Below are 13,541 nucleotides of genomic sequence, written 5' to 3'. Positions count from 1 at the left end.
AAAAGGTTGCTGAATTGAGACAGTCATTAATTCTGATTTCCTTTTTTGATGTGTTTACTCTTTATATAGGATCTTTTGATATTGGGAAAATATTTGACAGAGTGATATCTGAAGGACAGATTTTGAGAGAGACAGATTTTGAGTGTGTGTGCTTTTAGTAGTAGAGTTTGAACTCATAGCCTTGCATTTACTTGACTTGCTTGCTTGGCCTAGTGCAAGCCACAGTTGAGCCACTTCCTGTAGCCTTGCTTTTTGTTGGTTATTTTGGAGGTAGCATTTAGTAGATTTTTCTGGCTTTGAACCTTGACTCTCTAAATTTCATCATCCTTTGTAGCTAGGATTACAGGTGTGAGCCATTGGCTTCTGGGAAGTGGTCTGTCTTTTTTTTTTTTGGGGGGGGCCAGTCCTGGGGCTTGGACTCAGGGCCTGAGCACTGTCCCTGGCTTCTTTTTGCTCAAGGCTAGCACTCTGCCACTTGAGCCACTTCTGGCCATTTTCTGTATATGTGGTGCTGGGGAATCGAACCCAGGGCCTCATGTGTTTGAGGCAGGCACTCTTGCCAATAGGCCATATCCCCAGCCCAAGTGGTCTGTCTTAAATAGATGAATATCATTGTCAAGTGAAGGTAGGTAGGTTAAATGTGTGTATATGCTTTGAAAGTTATTTTTAACAAAAAGCAACTGATTTTTTTGTGCATAAAAGTTTGTTTCAGGGCTGGGATGTGGCTTGGTGGTAGAGCGCTTGCCTAGTATGCATGAAGCCCTAGGTTCTAGTCCTCAGTACTACATACACAGAAAAAGCCGGAAGTAGTGCTGTAGCTCAAGTGGTAAGAGTGCTAGCCTTAAGCAAAATCAAGGATAGAGCCCAGGCCCTGAGTTCAAACCCCAGGACTGGCAAAAAAAAAAAAAAAAGCTTGTTTCAATCATATGAATTATCAGAGGATTAGTAAGTTAAATGTTCTGCCTGTAATATTTACAACAATTATAAGGAAATAATTATAGCTGGGCACTGGTGGCTCACACTTGTAATCCTAGCAGCTCAGGTAGCTGAGATCTGAGGATTACAGTTCAAAGCCAGCCCAGGCAATAAAGTCTGTGAGACTCATCTCCAATTAACCACCAGAAAACCAGAATTGGAGCTGGGGCTCAAAGTGTAGAACACTAGCCTTGAGCAAAAGAGCTCAGGAACAGTGCCCAGGCCCTGGGTTGAAGACCATAACCACAAAAAAAAAAGAAAGAAAATGATAATACCTAGTGTTATTAGGGAGTCGGGAAATGGCTGCACACTTATTTACTCCTACCAGAAGTGAAAGTTGGAGAGAAATTGGGCAATGTGTAATAGAAGTCTTGTTAGACTGCTTAACGAGGTATTTCAGTTTACACACACATCTTAAAGTGCACTAATGAATTAAAAACTTAAATAAAAACTAAAATGAGGATATCACACTGGGCATGGTGGCATGCACATATAGTGTCAGATACTTAGGAGGCTAAAAGGGGAAATATGCTTGAGTCAAGGAGTTTTAAGACCCGTCTGGGTAACTTAGTGAAAACCTGTATTACAGAATCAAATAAAATTAAGATATCATTCTTCACATACCAAGTTCTGTCAGTTTCCTAAAATTTTGAAAATTCCACTCTGATATAGAAGTTGTAAGAAAACATCGTTTATTTCCTGCTGCAAATGTAAAATGATGTATGATCCCTGTGAAAAGAGTTTGGTCTAGAAATTCCACTTCCGGGAATCCATCCCAAAGAGATCCTAGCAAACGTATGCAATATCCTCAAGGTATTATAGCAAGACATATAATATTAATAGAATGAGAATAACCTTATGTCCATCATTAGAGACACGAGTATAGCATATATCAACACAGGTAATCTAGTTTAAAAACTGACAGACCATAGTATTAGGTATTTATTTGAGGGTTGTTTTTTTTTTTTTTGCCAGTCTTGGGGCTTAAACTCAGGGTCTGGGCATTGTCCCTGAGCTTCTTTTTGCTCAAGGCCAGAACTCTACCACTTGCACCACATCACCACTTCCGGCTTTTTCCCTTTATATGGTGCTGAGGAATTGGACTCAGGGCTTCATACATGCTAGGCAAGCACTCTACCATGAAGCCACATTCTCAGCCCTAATTGAGATTTTTTTTTTTTTGCCTGTTTATTTATACTTTTATTTATTGTGCCGGTCCTGTGGCTTGAGTGACTTTTTTTTCCTCTCTCACTCTTTCTCATGGCTAGTGCTCTACCACTTGAACCATAGCTCCACTTATGGCTTTTTGGTGATTACTTGAAGATATGAGTCTCAAAGACTGTTATGCTTTGGCTGGTTTCAAACCGTGATCTTAAGATCTCAACCTTCTGAAGAGCTAGGATTATAAGCATATGAGCCACCAGGGCTCAGCTTTTTTTTTTTTGAGACAAGGCCTTCATAGCCCAGGCTAGCTACAAACTCAAGATCCTCTTGCTTCAGCCTCCTCCTGAGTGTTGGGATTACAGACTTTGCCACCATGAGCAGCTAAGATCTTCTGTTTGTTTATTCATTTTTCAATTAAAACCAAGTGCCAGGCTGGGAATGTGGCGTAGAGTGCTTGCTTAGCTTTCAGGAAAAGTCAGAGGTGGTGCTGTGGCTTAAGTGGCAAAAGCAGCTTAGGAACAGTGCCTAGACCCTGATTTCAAGCCCCAGGACTGGCAAAACAAAAACCTAGTGCCAAGGAATATTGTATCCTTAGAAAGAGATTGCTGTTGGTGTTCTTCACATGAACTAACACATAAAATCTGTTTGTTGTAGCTCCTTACTTTGGGTGGAGCAAGGGGAAAGGAAGCCACCATGGTCAGGGGCCAGAGGCTATGTTATGTGGAGACCAGCATGGTCAGAGGCTGGGTGTATGGAGGCCATCAATGATCAAAGTTCATGTTATATGGAGGTGACAGCTTGGAGAAAAGGAACTTGTAGGAAATGTAATGGCCAACTGTAAATATTTGAGAAAATATTATGGGAAGGAGTGGTCAAAGGGCAGAATTTATTAGGAAGCATGTTCCACTTAGGGTCAGCATAGGGGAGAACTTTCTATTCACATCATCCTTCAATGAAATCGGGCCCTTTGTAAATAGGCATCAGTAGGAACAGTAGACACTTAGAAAATGGAGTGGTATGAGCTATATAGGTGTATGAGACTGTGAATTGACTTAAAGAAAAAGGTTTCTTATTCACATACAAGAGCTAGCTAGAGATTAGATTACAACTCAAAAATATTTGCCTATGTTTTTCACTTTCATATTGGTACCAAACTGATACTCAGTGTTCCATGTTGGCTTTGTTACTAGGTGTTTTGTACTGAAAAGTGAACTTGAGGCTTCAGTTTCTTTCTTTCTTTCTTTCTTTCTTTCTTTCTTTCTTTCTTTCTTTCTTTCTTTCTTTGCTTTCCTTTCTTCCTTCCTTCCTTCCTTCCTTCCTTTCCTTTTTTTTCTTTCTTTTTTCTTTTCTTTCCTTTCCTTCCCTTCCCTCCCTTCCTTCCCTTCCTTCCCTTCCTTCCCTTCCTTTCCCTCCTTCCCCTCCTTCCCCTCCTTCCCCTCCCAGTCCTGAGCCTTGGACCGTGCCTGGCTTCTCTTTGCTCAAGGCTAGCACTCTGCCACTTGAGCCACAGCGCCACTTCTGGCCATTTTCTGTATATGTGGTGCTGGGGAATCAAACCCAGGGCTTCGTGTACATGAGTCAAGCACTCTTGCCACTAGGCCATATTCCCAGCCCGAGGCTTCAGTTTCTTATCTAGAAAGGGTTAAACTTGAGGCAGTGTAAGTGTACTGAACTAAGGTACTAGCTGAGGACTCAGGAAAAGGCCAAAGCAGTAAACCACAAAGCCATGCAGCAGCTGATCGGAGAGCATAGCCACCTAGGTTGGAGTCCTCTCTGCCTTAGTTTCCTTACCTGCAAAATGGTAGCAATAACACTAGCTATTGGTGTCACTTATCCTATTCCTTGAAGGCCACCTAGTTATTTGATAAACCATTGTTGGCTGAGTGAATGAATAAATGAATTAAATTTGGAAGTGCTTTACCTGATCTTGGATACAATGATCTGAGCTTGGTGAGTAGATAAGTAACATTTGATACAGTGACAATGTTACACTAAATTTTACATCCCAGCCTGCTTTCTGTGTTCTGTGTAATTAAATCATCTGCTTTCTGAGAAGTATGATTCTTGAATGAGAACTAATGTGGCGACATGTTTCGGAATATGGCCTAACTTTTTGTGGGTGGGTCATGAGTGAGCATATTTAGATCTGACAACTTGAGTATTCTTGTACTGGGCTGCTCAATGTATAAAGTTTATGCATGCCCAACATATTTTTTAGAAACCGGAAGTTGGTTTAAACAGTATTTTAAAAGATTCAAGATAATTGCGATTGTGTTCTCGCTCAGATAATGACTTCTTGCTCCTGTGATTTTTCTAGCAAATGAAGATCTGAGCAACACCAAAGTCACTGCTTCACTCGCTTCTGCCTCTGATCCAGCATCTAACTCCTCACCCTACAGGTAGGGACAGCAGCTGCTTTGGATAAAATGCTTCTAGAAGTTTTGTCTTCTATATAGGGCAAGCACTCTTGCCACTAGGCCATATCCCCAGCTACAGAAGTTTTGTCTTCTGACAGTAAAGGAACTAGTGAAAGTAGTAGGCAGCAACCTTAAAGGGCAAGACATTGAAATACTAATCAACCCTGAAATATGGCATTGCTAGATATGTTTCAAGTTATACATTTTTCTTCTGTTCTTCAGAGAATAAAATAGTAACAAATAGACTAATGTAGTATCCTGGTTTATCTTCCCCTGCAGTCCAGGTTTCAGTGTGAAAATATTTGGTATAGCCCACAGGTGGACTTGCAAGAGAATATATGTGTATACACAGCTACATGTGCCCTATATGCCCACACACAATTGGAAGCAGTTTTTTTTATTATGCAATTTACAAAGTAAACCACTATGGTGACCTTTTCAACTTGTCCTCAATTTTTCTTTTCTATCGTATCCATCTACCTTTACTGATACCAGAGTGTATAGCTTAAAGATGAGTCCTAGAATGAGAGGAAACCCTGAATCATTAATGGAATAATAAAAGAAGGCTATGCTTTAGAGAACCCTGGCCTATGGAATATTGTAATCCTTGTAATGAGCTTCTGGTACAATATTGTCAGGTAGAACCTGTGGTCTCAGTGTGGCTGGAGCAGAAGGAAATGTAAGGGATTTTTTTTTTCTTTTTAATCTCTTCTTGTGTTTTTTGGGAAATTCTATTTGGAAGTCTGGCTTTCCTGCTCCAGGTCAGCACAGAGCAGAGAGCTTAATTTGAGGGTTTTTCCTTTACGTGACTTATCACTGGCATCAAATGTTTTGCATTTTCTCCTTCCCCAAATGCCTTTCACTAATTCCCCAGAGCATAAAATGCTAATGTGAATGTTAAATTTATGTGGATATTACATGTTCAGTTTAAAATTTTTCATAAGCAGAACCGTATTTATTCAAAGTAGCATTCATGAAGGCAAAGAGGAGATGCAAGTTTTAGTTGCCACATATAGTGAGGTTAACTGATTGGGATTAACTACAGTAGTCTCAGCTTTCCCAATATTATAATGTGATCCAAAGTTATTCATCCAGTAACCAGCTTTTGGACATCTAGTGTTTGTTTATTCAGCAGATATTTATTGAAGCACCTACTGTATTATACCTGGTACTATTCTGTTAACCAGTGAAGTCAAAAGTGAACAAAACAGTACAGATCAGTGCTGTCATGGAGTGTATAACATGATTCATAGAGCCTAAGTTGCCACCACTTGTGAGAGGTGCTGTTAACATACTACCAGGAAAGGAAAAAACTCTCTAGATAGAGTGGAGCTGGAATGCTGAAAGCCTGTACCTTCAGCGAAAAGATTAACGTGTGTCAAATTTGGCCACTGTGCAAGGAAAAGAAATCTTGCTGCTGGCTCCAGAATATGAACCACAAGTTGATAATCATCACTTCGTTGTCTGAACTCTGTGCCAGTGTAGTCTAAACTAAACTCTTAAATTGACTGTAATTTCAATAAGCCTTTGGTGGGAGGACTTGGTGTCAGCCCAGGCCTTCACAGTTTTAAGACATCATCAGTATTTTTAAAAATTGTATGTTTCAGTCAAGTTAAAACCATAACACAAATGTGTACCTTGTAATCAACAAAATATGGTGTATGCTGAGCAGGGAAGTAAAATAAAAGAAGTAGAATAAGTACAAGGAAGGAAAATGAAGCAAACAAGGACATAAAGGAGGGGGGTATACCAGTGGCTCACACCTGTAATTCTTGCTACTCATGAGGCTGAGATCTGAGGATCGTGGTTTGAAGCCAGCAGGGCAGGAAATTCCTTGAGATGCTCATCTCCATTAACCACCAGAAAACTAAAAGTGGTGCAGTGGCTCAAAGTGGTAGAGTGCTAGCTTTGAACAAAAGAGCTCAGGAACAATGCCTATGCCCTGAGTTCAAGCCCTACAACTGACCAAAACAAACAAACAAAACAGTAATTGTGTTATGAGCCTGTAATCCAATCTACTCTGAAAGCAGAGGCAGGAGGATCACAAATTCAAGCCTAGTCTGGGTTTAGTCAGCAGGAGCTTTTCTCAATAAATTACAGACAAAAGAGCTGGAGGCATGGCCAAGTGGGTAATATGCTTAAGGCATGGAGTTCAGTTCCCAGTACTTCAAGAAAAATAAAAGGTAATTAGTATTATTGTTATTAATAATTAGCATTACTAATTATATTAGAATAGATAACGTGTTTCTGATACTGGGGCTTGAACTCAGCTCCTCACACTCTTGGCTCATATCTGGTATTCTACCACTTAAGTACCACTTCTGGTCTGGCATTTTTTTCTGGTTAGTTGGAGATAGAATGTCTGGGGCGGGGGGGCTGGGAATATGGCTTAGTGGTAAGAGTGCTTGCCTCGCATAAATGAACCCCTGGGTTCAATTCCCTAGCACCATATATACAGAAAATGGCCAGAAGTGGTGCTGTGGCTCAAGAGGCAGAGTGCTAGCCTTGGGCAAAACAAAGCCAGGGACAGTGCTCAGGCCCTGAGTTCAAGGTGCCAGGACTGGCAAAAAAAGAAAAAAAGAAAGTCTCTCCAGGTTTTTCTGCCTGATCTGCTTCAAATCACAATCCTTGAGTAGCTAGGAATATGGACATAAGCCACTGGTGTTTGTCTAGCTGATAGCATATTTTTAATATAAAATAAAAACTTTTCCTAAGAAAAGACAATATAATGAGAAGAGAGAAATAAATCTCCTTAGCATTCAGCTTAATAAAAGATAATTAGATTTTCATTTCTGCTTCTTAATTTATGTTGTAATATCATATGTAATATAACCTCTGGAAAATTCCATTTGTATGCCTTTGAGAACTGAGAATGATATATGGCAAATAATATTTTAGTGTTATGAAAGAAATTTGAGGGGTTGGAGGCATAGCTCAGTTGGTAGAGTGCAAGCCAATGAACAAAAGTGTTAGGTACTAAATTTGAGTCCCAGTCTCAGACCCAAAAATAACAACCACAGCAAAAAACAGTTTGATGCTGGTGGCTTATGCCCATAATCCTACCAGCCAGTGCAGAAAAGTGCCTGTGAGATTTTCATCTCCAATTAACCACTCAGAAATGGGCAGTAGAACTGTGACTCAAAGTGGTAGAGCACTAGACTTGAGCAAAAAACCTCAGAGACAGTGTCTAAGCCCTGAGCTCAAGTCCAATGACTGACAAGAAAACAAAACAAAAAACCATGACACCTTTTAAGGGCAACAGTTGTCCAGAAAAGGCCAGTAGAGTAAGTCCCACAGTGCTGTCTCTTAATGTATTTTCTAATCTTTCTCAAGTCAGAGGAAATGGGAGCATAAGTGATTCTTTTCCTCTTCAAAGTCAGCTATTCACATAGTTGTGTGGTTAAGCCACTGGAATAGCTGGATACTGTGCTTAATAGTAAATTAAGTTGCCAGTCGTAATGAAACCTATCTGTAATTCTAGCTGCTTGTGAGACAGCTGTTTATGAAGATTGCAGTTTGGGGCCAGCCTTGGCAAGAGTTAGCAAGATTCCCATTTCATCCAACAATATATGGTAGTGTATGCCTGTAATCTCAGGTAGAGGAAGGCATAGGTAGGAAGATTAGTCCAAGATCAGACCAAGACTAGTCCCTGGCAAAAACTTGAAACTACAGAAATCAGCAAAAAAGTGAGGGAAGAGGAACATTTCATTTGGGACTCAGAGGCATGGCTTAAATGGTAGGGTGCCTGCTTATTAGCAAGCACAAGACTAAGAGTTCAAACCTGGGTACTTCCAGAAAAAAAAATCAGACATGGAAAGGGAGGGAGGATGGAAGAGAGGGGGATGAGAGACAGAATCAGTCATTCTCTGGTAGTAAGATGAGAAAGGATATGGATTAGAGCTGCAGAAAGACTTTACCTCTAGGATAACTGTAAGGAGGGAGATTGCCTGGCTAATCATTTGGTATTTCCTTTAGTTTGGTGATCAATCTGAGCTTAAGTGGGTATTTTTCCTATTTTTTAAGTAGGTCTTTTTCCTTCTATTCAGTGGTTTTTTGTGTAGAGCCAGTTGGAAAGTTCAACTCTTGGGCTTTTGTTGAAATTCTATGTGAGAATAATGGTGTGAACCAAGTGTGAGGAATAAAGTGGAAGCAGTGGAGAGAGGATGGTGGCTATGAAGGGATGGGGAAAGAGCATCTACCAGGTTGGGAAATACTGGTCAGAGGAAGCAAGGTTTCAGTGAGATAAGAAGGATACATTCTGGAAATCTTTTCTTTTTTTTTTTTTTTTTGGCCAGTCCTGGGCCTTGACCTCAGTGCCTGAGCACTGTCCCTGGCTTCTTTTTGCTCAAGGCTAGCACTCTGCCACTTGAGCCACAGCGTCACTTCTGGCCGTTTTCTATATATGTGGTGCTGGGAATCGAACCCAGGGCTTCATGTATACGAGGCAAGCACTCTTGCCACTAGGCCATATTCCCAGCCCGAAATCTTTTCTTAACATGGTGACTATAGTTAATAATTTTATACTTAAAAATTACTAAGAATAAATTGAAGGGGCTAAGAATGTGTTTCAAGTAGGCCAGTGCTTTTCTGGCAAGGCTAAGACCCCAAATTTAAAGCCCAGTACTAAATATTCTCACAACACAGAAAATAAGTATGTGAGGTGATAGATATGTTAAGTAGCCTCATTTAATCATTCCATAGCATGTACATATGTCAGAAACATTATACAGCATAAGTATGTTCAGTTTTTTGTGAATTAAAGTAAGTAAAAGAAATAATAGAAGGCAAGACCTAGAGTTCATCTCAAATGACTGAGCTGTGTGTTCACCATGGTTCTCAGAGCCTAGAACCTGGCTTTGTCATTCTATATGCCCTTATATGGTCACTGCTACCTGTGGGCAAGTTCAGTGTGGGAAATGGTCAGCTAAAGTCATACAGACCCAAATGCAAGGGAAGGCAGAATGTAGACAAAGGGGTTGGGGTGTCCTTTTATTTATTTTTATTTTTATTTTTTGCCAGTTCTGGGCCTTGGACTCAGGGCCTGAACACTGTCCCCGGCTTCTTTTTGCTCAAGGCTAACACTCTGCCTTTTAAGCCACAGCGCCGCTTCTGGCCGTTTTCTATATATGTGGTGCTAAAGAATCAAACCCAGGGTTTCATGTATACAAGGCAAGCATTCTTGCCACTAGGCCATATTCCCAGCCCTGGGGTGTCCTTTTAATATTGTTTTATTTCAGAGTTTCTCCAGGATGATTGTAACTTTTCAAAGAGCGCTTTAATTGACAGATTCTCTTCCTCTGAGAGGCCACAGATGGTATCACCAGTGAGCAAGCATGTCACCAAAGATCTGCAGAAAGCTGCTCGTACCTTGGAGGCTCGGGCTTTAGTGGAACAGGAATTGCTGCCTAAAGACCAGGCTCGGATCCTCAGTGAGGTAAGGAGTGTATTTTGACCCTCATAAAAAGAGGACGACTAGGGCTCAAATGGTAGAATGCTTGCCTAGTAAGGAGAAGGCCCTGAATTCAATAAAAAATAAACAAAGAGTGCTACGAGTATGACCTAGTGGTAGAGTGCTTTCCTCACATACACAAAGCCCTGGATTTGATTTCTCAGCACCACATACATAGAAAAAGCCATAAGTGGTGCTGTGGCTCAAGTGGCAGAGTGCTAGCCTTGAGCAAAAAGAAGCCAGGGACAATGCCTGAATTCAAGCCCCAGGACTGGCAAAAAATAAAATAAATAAAGATAAGGGCCTTGTGACACCAGAATTTAGGCACATAGTGGATGAGTTGGACAGTGACAGTGGCTCCCAGAACTCTCTGTTCCCTTTAGGGAAAGTGAAGTGTTAGGGCTATTGACATTTTATCTAGAATCCTCTTGCTTTGAGGAGTCTTAAATCATTGGATTTTTTTTGTTTTTTCCCAGTCCTGGGCCTTGGACTCAGGGCCTGAGCACTGTCCCTGGCTTCTTTTTGCTCAAGGCTAGCACTCTGACACCTGAGCCACAGCGCCACTTCTGGCCGTTTTCTGTATATGTGGTGCTGGGGAATCGAACCCAGGGCCTCATGTATATGAGGCAAGCTCTCTCGCCACTAGGCCATATCCCCAGCCCCTGGATTTTGTTTTAACTTCCCTTTTTTTGTGTGTTAGGTATATTCAGTATTTAAGGTAAAGACTGTAGAGGTGATGTTGCCATCACAGGTATGGAATGTAGGAATTGCTTAAATTATTATCATTGTTATTGTAACAGTTGGCACATATAGTACTATACTAATTGGCACTATGTCATTATAGTAACTTTTGTCTAAGGCTTTATAGTTTGTAAACATTTTGTCTGTAACATTTCATTTATTTCAGGGAACCACTTGGTAAAACTAATACCACTGTGTCCCCACTTAACAAATAAGGAAACTGAGGCTATGAGCTGTTAATGACCTTATTAGTAAAGCTGCTCAGCTAAATTAACTGGAAACTGAAACGATTATTTAGCCTTTTGGAAAAGGAAGGATTCCTTTAAGTATTCTAGCCAAAGTCTGATTCAGTTCACTTAGCACTGCAGATGAGAACTAAGGGGCTTAGTTGCTCTTCTGACAGATACTGTGAGAACAGAGTGGGAACATTACACTTTTGAATTATTATTTCTCACAAGTACAATTCCAGCTTTGAACTGAATTGCTGACTCACTGCTGTGCCCTCTCCTGTGGCAATAGGTATGATTTCTTTTCTTTTTTTTTTTTTTTTTTGCCAGTCCTGGAACTTGAACTCAAGGCCTGGGCACTGTCCTTAAGCTTCTTTTTGCTTGAGGCTAGCACTCTTCCACTTGAGCCACAGCATCACTTCTGGCTTTTTCTGTACATGCAGTACTGAGGAATCAAACCCAGGGCCTCATGCATGCTAGGTAAGCATGCTACCACTAAGCCACCTTCCCAGTCCCGGTATAGATTTCTTGTTGAGTTGCCTACTAGCTGGAGAAGGGGCAAGAAATGTAGATGTGATAACTTGAAACAAGGAGCACAATCTAAGTGATCTGAAGGGAGACCCCTTGTAGTTAGATCGCAGGCTGTTCCATGGGTTAGTGAAGTCTTTGAGTAGCAAAATCCATTTATATACTTCCATGCAAATCATTTATGTTTTTCCATACCTGGCAGCAAATATACTTTCAGATAGAAATTCTGCAGCTGATCTTGAGGATAATGTAATCATTAATTGGACACTACTAGTGATATAGAGAGGGTGAGACAACCTGTACCTCAGGGTGTAGGTGAGAGAGGGACCAAGGACAGAGGGAGAAAGAAAGAGGGAAGAGAACTTGAAGTTAGGTACTTTGTTCAGTGCTTTGGGGAGTTGACTGACAGGGATGTAGAATTAGCCTTGGTTGGGAAGTAACCCTAGACATAGTAGAAGAAACCCATGGAGGAGGAAGATGTTGGACAGAGTAGGGGTCAACTAAACTCTTAAGTGAGAGTTGTGGGAAGAGCCACTGAAGGTGCTGAGATGAGACCAATGCTTGGTCAGAAGCATTGTTGATGTAACAGCAGCAAGGTGAAGAGATGATTGTGGAAAAGGATTTTACAAAGGTGTAGAATTAAAAAAAATATTATGTAACTTTTATAAAATTGTAAGAGAGAAGAAAGAATATGAGCCAGTTGCTGGTGCCTCATGCCTGTAATCCTTAGCTGCTCAAGAGGCTGAGATCTGAGAATCATGGTTTTAAGCTAGACTGGGCAGGAAACTCCATGAGACTCTTACTTCTGATTAACCCATAAAGAAAACAAAACAAAGCCAGAAGTAGAGCTGTGGCTCAAGTGGTACTAACCTTGGGCAGAAAAAGTCAGGGACAGCACCCAAGTCCTGAGTTCAAGCCCTAGGACACACACATAGACACACACACAGACACACAGACACACACACACACACACACAATTCTTTTTATACATTGTCTGGTGACATTAAAACATACAATTTATTATCAACTTGTACTTGGAAGGCATAATGTTAAATTTCATTTAAACCAGGGCAGAGTAGGGCAGCCTTCATCAGGAAAGAGGTTTGTTGGAATTTGTCATTCTCATTGTCCTTTAACCCAGAGTTCTGTTGTGCAGATGGCCAGATACCATGTTCCACAGAGATCTGGAGACATCATTATGATCCAGTCTGAGCATACAGGAGCTATAGACGTTCTCTCAGCTGATTTGGAATCTGCAGATCTTCTGGGAGAACACAGGAAAGGTGAGATGTTTTAAAGTGTTAAAAAAAAAGTGGGTTCTTTGTTGCTGTTGTTTGTTTCTAGTAAATACTTAAAAGAACACAAACAGATGGTAGGAAAGAAAAATGAATTGAGGGGAAAAAATGAGAGAAGCCAGAAGAATGTCTTTGACCATGCCAATTTTCCTAAGCAAAATGCCACCTATGAGAGCATTTCCTCATAGTTTCTTAGTAGTAAAGTGTCTTGTCATTTCAGTCTGCCCACCTCTGATGGCTCCTCCATGCATCTGGACTCTTGCTAAGGTGAAGGAATTCAAAAACAAGCTGGGCAAAGAAAAGAACAACCGTCTGGTGGTGAAGCGTGGTGAGGTGGTGACCATCCGGGTACCTACTCACCCAAAGGGGAAGCGTGTCTGCTGGGAATTTGCAACTGATGACTATGACATTGGCTTTGGAGTTTATTTTGACTGGACCCCTGTCACCAGCACTGATATAACTGTGCAGGTCAGTGATTCCAGTGAGGATGAGGATGAAGAAGACGAGGAAGAGGAAGAAATTGAAGGTAAATTAAATTTGAACATACTTGCAGTTTTCTTGTCTGACACAATCTGTCAGTGATCACTTCCTAGGTTGTACCAAACGCATAAGAAGAATTCAGCTGGCCAAAGTCAGCCCCTGGGAGAGGGTTGATAATTAATACCTTACTTGAAATGTCCTTTCCTTTTAATCAGCATTTAATTGTTTTTTTTTTTTTTTGCCAGTCCTGGGCCTTGGACTCAGG

At 40.9% G+C, this 13,541-nt stretch overlaps 1 protein-coding gene across 4 annotated transcripts in view; it reads left to right on the top strand.

Moving 5' to 3' along the window:
- The window catches only part of Tmed8 (transmembrane p24 trafficking protein family member 8), a 30,343-nt gene that overhangs the window by 13,071 nt on the left and 3,731 nt on the right, over positions 1–13,541 (top strand). Inside the window, exons 2-5 of one of the 4 annotated variants that reach the window (XM_048362571.1) lie at positions 4,460–4,538; positions 9,843–9,990; positions 12,658–12,784; positions 13,017–13,322. In XM_048362571.1, the coding sequence (XP_048218528.1) occupies positions 4,460–4,538; positions 9,843–9,990; positions 12,658–12,784; positions 13,017–13,322 (660 nt within the window). Of the gene's footprint in view, positions 1–4,456; positions 4,539–9,842; positions 9,991–12,657; positions 12,785–13,016; positions 13,323–13,541 lie in introns of those variants that run through there. The other 3 variants (XM_048362570.1, XM_048362572.1, XM_048362574.1) reach the window with 3 other exon arrangements.

The sequence above is a fragment of the Perognathus longimembris genome, chromosome 14 (assembly GCF_023159225.1).
Source record: "Perognathus longimembris pacificus isolate PPM17 chromosome 14, ASM2315922v1, whole genome shotgun sequence".
Classification (NCBI taxonomy): Eukaryota; Metazoa; Chordata; class Mammalia; order Rodentia; family Heteromyidae; genus Perognathus; species Perognathus longimembris.
Note: the sequence above shows the minus strand (reverse complement) of the source record. Positions and strands in the feature narration are given on the sequence as shown.